Raw genomic sequence first — 8,293 nt, 5'->3', positions numbered from 1 at the left:
GGCAGACCGGAGCTGCTGTGCTGGGGACAGGTCTCCTGCAGCTGCTCTGGGGACACTTCTGTGACATTGCCCCGTCTGTGCTCCGGCCAGAGGTGGGGACAGCCCCCACAGCTCGCCCTGCATCCCTCCAGCCTCCTCCCCACGTGCTCCCTCCTTTCCTTGGTCTGCTTCAAGAAATATTGCTTTTCCCTGGAATGTTTGTTTGTTTGCTTGTTCGTTGTTTTTGTTTTCTTTTGTTTTGTTTTCTCTAAAATTCCCCTGGTGAGATTAAGAAAAGTTTAAAAAAAGGGGGCAAGCAGGTAAAAAAAATAGCTACCCCCAAGCCCCACCAACAGGCTGGGGGGAGGCTCCAAAGCCACCCTGTTCTGGGCTGGGGACACGGGTGGTGGGGTTGGGGACAGAGGGACAGCCACGGGGGGCCCTCCTGTGCTTAGCATGAGAGGGGGAAATGGGGCAGGGGTGAGGGGGGGCCTCCTCCTGGCAGCGGTGTCACACTCCCTGCAGGGACAGGGCTGGGGAAAGCCCCTGAGCTCGCCCAAATCTCTTCTCCTGCTTCAGATGTTAGTTTGGGACCACAGGGAGGGACACGGCGCTGGGGGAGTGCAGACAGAGGCGGGGATGGACGTGGGGTGGGGTGGGAGAGATTGGACGGGGTGAGATGAATGAGATGCAACCGGACAGGATGAGATGAGACGAGGGGAAAAAGGCGACGGGGGGAGGAGGGACGGCCCCCCCCAGCCCCTCACTGGGACTGCAGGGAGAAGCCCAGCTTGACGCAGGCCAGCTCCTCTCCCTTGCTGCTGACCACCGCCCGCACGCGGTAGTTGCCGTTGGTCATGAAGGAGGGCAGCTCGACGTCGGGCAGGGCGAAATCGCTGGCTGGCAGGGAGTAGGAGCCCTGCGGAGAGGGAAGATGTGTCAGCACGGCCCCCCCCGAGCCCCCCGTCACCCTCCCTGAGACCACCCATGGGCAGCCCGGGGGCCGTACCGCTTTGAAGGGGCAGTGGCAGGGGATGCCGTAGGTGAGCAGCGGCTCCGGGCAGGGGGTGCCGGGCGGGATGAGGGTGTCGAGGATGGTGCAGATGTCGTCGTAGGTGCAGCTGCCCAGCTGGTCGATGCAGGGCAGCTGGATCCAGAGGTCGCCCAGAGCCTTCTCCACCACCAGCACCGTCTGGAAGAAAAGGTGTCCGGCACCAGTGCGACCAGCACGGGCCCCCAGCGCCCCCTCCCCAGCCACCTCTCACTCCAGAAACCTTTTGGGATGTCTACGTGTCCAGCACAAGCCCTCATCTCCTTGGCTTCCTCCCTCCTTCCCCCTTCTGCTTTCGGTTCCTCTCCCCCCACAGGTTTCCCTTCCTCCAGGCTCAACCTCACCCCTCGGCACCGAGCCCTGCGTGCGCCCGCTGCTTCCCCAAACCCCGCTGCCCCGAGCCACCTGGCTGGGCGAGGACACAGCACCCTGCTGGCCCCCTGCCCGGAGGCAGGCACCGTGGTCACCTTGGGCAGCAAGCCACCACGGACCTGTTCAGTCTCATCCCACAAAGTCCCCAAAAAGTGCTGCAGCACGGCCAGGCTGGCCGGGGCATGTTCTGGGATGGAGCAGCCGGGGGACGTTCAGCCCGGCACCGCTCCGTGCCCAGTCCCCAAAAAGGGCGGCTCATTTTGGGCCATTTTCTGGCTCCTGGTGGTTTCATGAGGCTCCCTGCCCGCCCTGGTGCCAGCACCCACCTTCAGAGGGGAGGCCATGGGCTTGTTCCCGTTCACGGCCGCGCTGATGCGCAGGTTCCCCGGGATGCTGATGGGGTCGGGCGCCACGGAGAGGCTCTGGAGCACAACGGGATCCTTCCCCTCACCGCAGTTCTCCCAGGAGAAGCCTCCAACCTGCAGCACCGGGGGCGAGAAGAGTCAGATCCCGGGTCTGCCTTGCCCTGGGTCTGCAGGGGGCTTCCCCAGGGCTGGTCCCCCAACACGCCTGCTCACAGACAGGCAGAAAATGCCCTTCAGCCCCCTCAAAAAGCCAAACCCTCCCTCCCCCTCCTCTCTCAGACCCCCAACCCCACAAGCCTCAGGGCATTTCAGGATCTCCCCATCAGAAAGCAATTACAACCCCCCATTCCGTGCGCATTTTTCCCAAAACCCTGTTCCCAGGCTGATGTCTCCAACACCAGCCAGGTCAGCCTGGAAATGCCTGGCGTGCAAATGAGCTGAAAATCATTTTTCACACCAGTTTCAGCACCGCAGAGCAAAGGTTGTGAAAGGGAAGGTGAGAGGAAGCGGTGTGGGCTGGCGGTGGCCGGAGCTGCTCAGTGCACAGACGGCGCTGGGGCTGGGGCAGCTCCCAGCCTTGCCCTGGGAAATCGGCTCTCGCTTTGCACTTCAAACGAGGTGGAATATTTCCCCAGTCCCTGGTGCTCGGGAGAGGCAGACGAGCCTGACTCATCAGCCTCCGTGCTCCTTTCCACTCCTCCAGACACCTCGCGGGGCGGGCGCCGAGCCAGCTGGGGGACCTGGGCTGGGGAAGCGTCTGGAGGAGCCTGGCGAGCAGTTTGCTGTGCTGGGATGAGGGAAACCCACGTGTAGGGGATGCCAGGCGCACGCGGGGGATGTCACACGGATGGGGGGACATCCTCTGTGTGTCCTGCACCGTTTGCTGTGGGTTCGGGAGAGGGGAATGGGGTCGTGCCCACCGGGAAACCTCAATGCTCTGGTGCTGCTCCTCCTTGCCCCGCTCAGCACCCTGGGCTCACGGGGACGGCCGGGCTCAGCCCTCTGATATTTCCTTCATGTTCCACCAGTTGGCAAAGCCAGCAGTGAGTGCTGGCAACACATTTTGCTCCCAAACCACAGTGTGGAGCAGAACAATCCCTCGGCGCCAGCGGTGGTGGCAGCCCTGGCCCCGCTGGATGCGTCGCCTCGCATCCACCAGCCCTTGGGCAGCCTCCGGGACCGGGCGAGCAGGTGGAAGCAGCCAGAGCAGGCGGGGTGCTTCAAACCACAGAGATAGAAAATCCGAAATCTCAGGCGGGAGGATGCCGGGGCCGTGCAGCACGAGCAGGTTTGGCTGGAGCTGCCCTGCGAGCGGTGGCGGCGGCTGCGCGCCCCGGTGCCCGCCCCGGCGGCGGCACTGCCCACGCGGGGAGCAGCCCCAGCTGGGCGCAGGGCAAGCCAGGGCACGGGCAGCACGTCCTGGGCTTTTGCAAGAGCTCGGAGCCCCTGCAGCCCCGTGCCCGTGGGGCTGAGGGCCCAGAGGTGAGGAGGAGGGGAAGCTGGAGCGTGGGTGCATGCGGCCGTGCGCCCCCTGCCCCTTTGCGGAGCCCTGTCCGGCCGTCATGCCCGGCTGCCCCCTCCCCAGGCAACATCAGATTCACTGGAAACAAACAAAAAAATAAATAAAAGATTTCCTTCCACAGCACGTGAAAGTCATGCGGAGGTTCCCCAGAGCTGCCAGGGAGTCTTCTCTCTGTGTTTTAATCGGCGAGGGTGGATCCTGCTGCCTGGCGCTGCGTGGGAGAGCGCACGGAGGGCAGGAATAACGCCCGGGCTGCCAGGAGGCTGCACTGAGCGCCCGGCCAGCTGAAAAGAGGCCACCGGGCTTCTCCTTCCCGAGGGGTTTATCCAAACCCAAACCCCTGGCTGCTCAGACACAGGGAGATCCCGACCTCCAGTCCGCAGCCGTGCCCAAAAAGCTGCGGTGGGGTTCGTGGGGTCCCTCCTCACCCCCAGCCCTGCTCGGTGACCCCGGGCATTGCACGGGGCGTTCAGGCAGGGTCAGAAAACACATTTGCTCCCTTGCAAAACCCCGCGGCGTGCTGAGAGCCCTCCTGACCGACCGCACCGCCCTCTGCTCCCCCACAAAGCCCCCCTAAACCCCCTGGACTCCCCTTCCCTGCAGCCAGGGAAGCGGGGAGGAAGGCTGGGGAGTTCTCTCACCTTGCTCAGCCTCCTGGAGCCGCTCCTCTCCACCAGGAGCTGCGGCCGCAAGGCTCCCAGCGCGGCCGGGCACAGCTGCAGCAGGGCGCAGAGCGCCAGCACCAGCCCCGCTGCCGGCATGGCCACGGCGCCTCCGCTCGCTGCAAGGCAGCTGCTCCGAAATCGGGGAGACGAGCCCGGGATGGGAGATGCGAGAGGCGTGGGCCGGCCACAGGGCTCCAGGAGCTTTGCTGCAGCTCGCAGGGCCTGGGCTGGCAGCGGGGAGGCCGGGGGAACCAGGACGCGCTGTGCGCCGGGGCTGCACCCTGCTAGCTGCACGCCCAGCCCAGCTCCCGATTCCCCTCCCTCCACTTGTGCATGCTCGCAGGCTTTCCCATCCTCCTTTTTTTTTTTTTTTTCTTTCTTTGATTTTTTTTTTCTCTCTCCAAGCACGGGACTGGAGCTGCAGGGTTGCAGGACGGGAAGCGCTGCCTTCCCAAGCACCCACGGCTCACCCTGCACCAGCACGGGGGGGGGGCTGCCAGGGCAGGGACACCGAGGTGCCCACACCGTACCCTGGGCACCCACAGCACACAGAACACCTCCCCATCTCCCACCCCTCATCTCCAGCCCCGCTCGGGCTGGCTGAGACATCTGCAAGCATGCACAGGGGCTGCACGTGCCCCCCCCCCCCGGCCAGGCACAAGCAGCCCCGTGCCCCCCCCTCGCTCGGCACAAGGACACCCAGCAGCTGGAGCAACCTGAGACCCAGCTCCGTGCCGCGCGTGCTGCAGCAGGGTGGGGGATCCCAGTTTGCCCCAGCACCCCGCTGCCCACCACCCACCCCCATTTCACCATTTAACACCCCCCCTGGTCCCGTCCTCCCCCATTTGGGCACCCCTGCCCAGCCCCAGTTTGGGGTCGTTCCCCACCAGTCTCCGGGGGGACCACGAGCGGGGCAGGACTCAGACTTTCCTCCCCTCGCGTGCAGATGCTGGCCAAGCTCCCCGTATGGTTCCCAGCCCTGGGAAGAGTGTCCTAGCTCCTCCAGCCCTGCTGGAGCTCTATTTTTAGCTTTTCATCCTTATTTAGCAGCACGGCCGGCCGGGAGCACGCAGAAGGACGCGGCAGCGGGCAGGGGATGGGACGGGCGCTGCCCCCGGCGACAACTGCGCCCCTGATCCCCCTGCTGGGGCTTAAGGGCGAGGAATAAATAGCCCCCATTCCTGCAGGCCTTCCTCCTCCTCGGGAGCAGGGCGGAAAGTTTTCCCCGGGATTGGTTTCGTGGTGGGGGCCTGGAGAACGGGGATGGAGATGCGTGGGGAGAGGCGCAGGCACCCGGCACCGTGCCCTTCGCCACCGGCGTGGGTGAGGGCTTCCCTCCTCCATCCCCGTCCTGTCCGCAGGGCTTTTTTCAGTGTTAAAAAATAAAATTAAATAAAAATAAATATAAATATTAAAATTTAAATTTTAAATTTAAAATTTAATTTAAATTTAAATTTAAAAATAAAACTGAGAATTGAGTGTACGGGTCTGGAATGCGCTGTGGTGGCAGGGAACCACCTCTTTCTGTCTGGAAGATGGCAGAGGCAGGAGTGCCTGGGAATCACCACTCGTCCCCCACGTATGGAGGACACCGAAGCAGCCCAGGAGGCTTTTTTGGCCCCAGCACCCACGAGATCCTTCCCGTCTCACACAGCTCCCCGAGCTCCCCCACCCGAGCTGCGCCCAAGTCACGAGGGCTTGGCGGCTCTGGCTCAACGCCTTTGATTTGCATAGAAGGAAAGCAGCCGTGGAGATAAGTGACAAGGCGAGCGACTTCGCCTCTCCTTTACAAAAGCAATCTGAGAGCAAATAAAAAGAGGGCCAAAGGCTGCAACCACCGAGCCCCTTGCTCCATCCCCCTGTGCCTGCTCCTGGCCGCTAAATCTCTTTGTTCCCTTCTTTCCTTCCTCCTTTTCCTTCTTTCTTTTTTTTTTCCAGAAGTGTTGGTTTATGGAGAAAAAACAAAAAATGGGCAGGAGAGGGGAAAAAGGCATTGAATGATCCCAGCAGGTAGCTGTGCGCATGGGACACCCAGAAGGTTCAGGGGTCCAGCCCCAGGAGGGACCCCCCCATGCTGGCACCAACCCCCCCCTGCTGCCACCCCGTCCTGCCCAGTCCTCACCAGCTGCAGCTGGAGGGAGAGAGACACTCGAGCAGCTCGCACAAATGCTTCTCTTATCCATCAGCTTGGGCAAACACTTTGAAGCACCATCGGTACAAATTAACTCTGTATTGGGTCAGCTGCCACCCTACTAATTCAGCAGAGCACGAGGTAAACCCTCCCGGGATCTCTTTTCCAGGCAAAACCCCTGGGGTGCCTCCAGTCGCTGCCATTCCTGGGAACCCGGGGACATAGCAGCGTCCCTGCCACCTCCGAAATCCTGGCAGAGATCCCCGGCTACCCCTGGGATGGGGCAAAGCTGGTGGGGCCAGCACAACCCCAATTCCCCCTGCAAAATCCTCTGCGTCCTTCCCACCTGGCAGCAGCTCTCCCCCCCCAGCACTGCCACCCAGGCTGAGATTTGCACCCTGCTCTTTCCCCACGCCACGGGCACTTGGGGAGCTGGCACATCACCCCCCAGGCAGGGGCAGGGGGACACCGGTGGCACAGCCTGGGGGGCGCTTAATGGGAGTCCCAAAGATTTCTCAGCGAGAAGGCATCGAGGCAAACTGCAAAACAAGCCGAAGGCACCCCGGATGGGTTGGCCACGCGCTGCTTCTGCTTTCCTGCCTCTGCACAGGCAGAAATCCCCTCTGCCATGCTCCCCTGCGTCTCCAGTGTGGTTTGCAGACACCAGCCCGTGTGTGCCCAGCGCCCCACGCTGCCCGGCAGCGCTTTCTAGGGACAGGGGGAGAAGCCCCATGGCCACGTCCTGGTCCTCGCCCCATGGAGAGCCCCTGCTTTGCTGGGAAGCAGCTGGGCACTCGAGTTTCCGTCTGTTTAACCACCACCCTGCAAAGGGAGCAGATTATCGATGCAGAGAGAAGCACATCAGCGGGGCTGGTAGGGGAAATCTCTCCAGCAGGGCGCATCCTGCGCAGCCCACACAGGAAAGACTGGAGAAAATGGGTAAAATCAAGCTAAAGCAGGAGATTTGGGGGCAGCACAGGCAGCAGGCAGCGCTGGGGATGAACCAGAGGAATCCAGGCTTTGCAGGGCGTCTCGGTGCACCCCATATCTGCACCCCACTGTGACCCCGGATCACCACGGGCACGCGTGCGCACCGCTGGAGATCTGCACCCCAGCCAGCCGTGCTGGCAGCCGGGCTCTCCTCAGCTGTGCACGCAGTTGTTTCGCTGCAGCCACGGCACCAGCAGCGTGAGTTCAGCCCCAAAATATGCGTGCGCTTCTGCGCTTGCCCGCGCTTCGTGCCTTCAGCCTCCGAAATCTGGCTCCGGGTTTTTAATTAACCCTGGCGAGGTGGGGAGCAGCTCCCTGCAGCCCTTTTTATCCGGTAAAGGATCTGCTCAGCCTGGCGAGCTGGGGAAGGAGGTTTTGGGGAGATAAGAGCAGCGATGCTCGCCGTGCTTCCGACCGGTGCCAGGAAGCTGCCGTGACTCAGGGCACTGCTCCCAGGTTCCGCAGCACCTACCCGAGAGGACGCAGCCAGCCGGTCCCACCAGTCCCCACCCTCCCATCCCAAAAGCATTGCACAAGTCCCCTGGGAAGTGGGGGTGTCCCCGGCCCCATCCCGGTGTCACCCCAGCAGCTCGGGGCAGCAGCACCACCTCCGAGGCGCGGGTGACACCTCAGCACCTCCCCGGTGGCACCCTGCCACCCGCCCAGCCGCGGGCTGCTTGGACTTCTCCCAGGGGAAATTTGGAAAATGTCAGAATAGAAACTTGTTGACAAAATCTGGCGGCGTTTCCATACGGGCACAGCCTTGTGACCAGGTTGAAACACTTTTTACGGCAGTGCTGGGTGGCAAAGTTGTGTTCTTCTTTTTTTTTTTTTTTTTTTTTTTTTAAGGTCAGGATGTGTTTTCTTTTAGAAATGTTTGTTATTTTATAGGATTTTAAAAAATCATCACAACCCAAGCACGTGGAGGAACCTGCCTTCTTTGCCCCCAGTTTTTAGACAGGACGCTTTCATGTGCTGCCCCTCAGGACCCTGCTCCAAATCACAGGATTTCCACCCAGAAAAGGGCACCCTGGCTCCACACCCAGCATTTGGAGCACTTCGGGATGCTCAGGAGGGGCTCCCCCATTCCACACGTACAACCCCAAAACCCCCCCTCCCTCCAGCACATCCACCACCAGCCACCTCCCCAAAAACCCAGCACCTCCCCAAAACCCCCCCCACGACCCAAAACTTGACGGGATGACAACAAAACCCGGC

General features: G+C 62.0%; 1 protein-coding gene across 1 annotated transcript; it reads right to left on the bottom strand.

Annotated features, from left to right (window-relative positions):
• Positions 1-195: 195 nt before the first annotated feature.
• On the bottom strand, positions 196-4,276 carry GM2A (ganglioside GM2 activator). The gene is made up of 4 exons (XM_027468223.3): positions 3,931-4,276; positions 1,729-1,881; positions 989-1,171; positions 196-898 (listed from the first exon to the last, which is right to left on the bottom strand). Exons 1-4 carry the CDS (start codon positions 4,048-4,050, stop codon positions 743-745), a joined length of 612 nt encoding a protein of 203 aa, XP_027324024.1. The 5' UTR covers positions 4,051-4,276; the 3' UTR covers positions 196-742.
• Positions 4,277-8,293: the final 4,017 nt, after the last annotated feature.

Source organism: Anas platyrhynchos, chromosome 14, assembly GCF_047663525.1.
Source record: "Anas platyrhynchos isolate ZD024472 breed Pekin duck chromosome 14, IASCAAS_PekinDuck_T2T, whole genome shotgun sequence".
Taxonomy (NCBI): domain Eukaryota; kingdom Metazoa; phylum Chordata; class Aves; order Anseriformes; family Anatidae; genus Anas; species Anas platyrhynchos.
The sequence above is the reverse complement of the archived record's forward strand: the minus strand, read 5'-3'. Positions and strand labels throughout refer to the sequence as shown.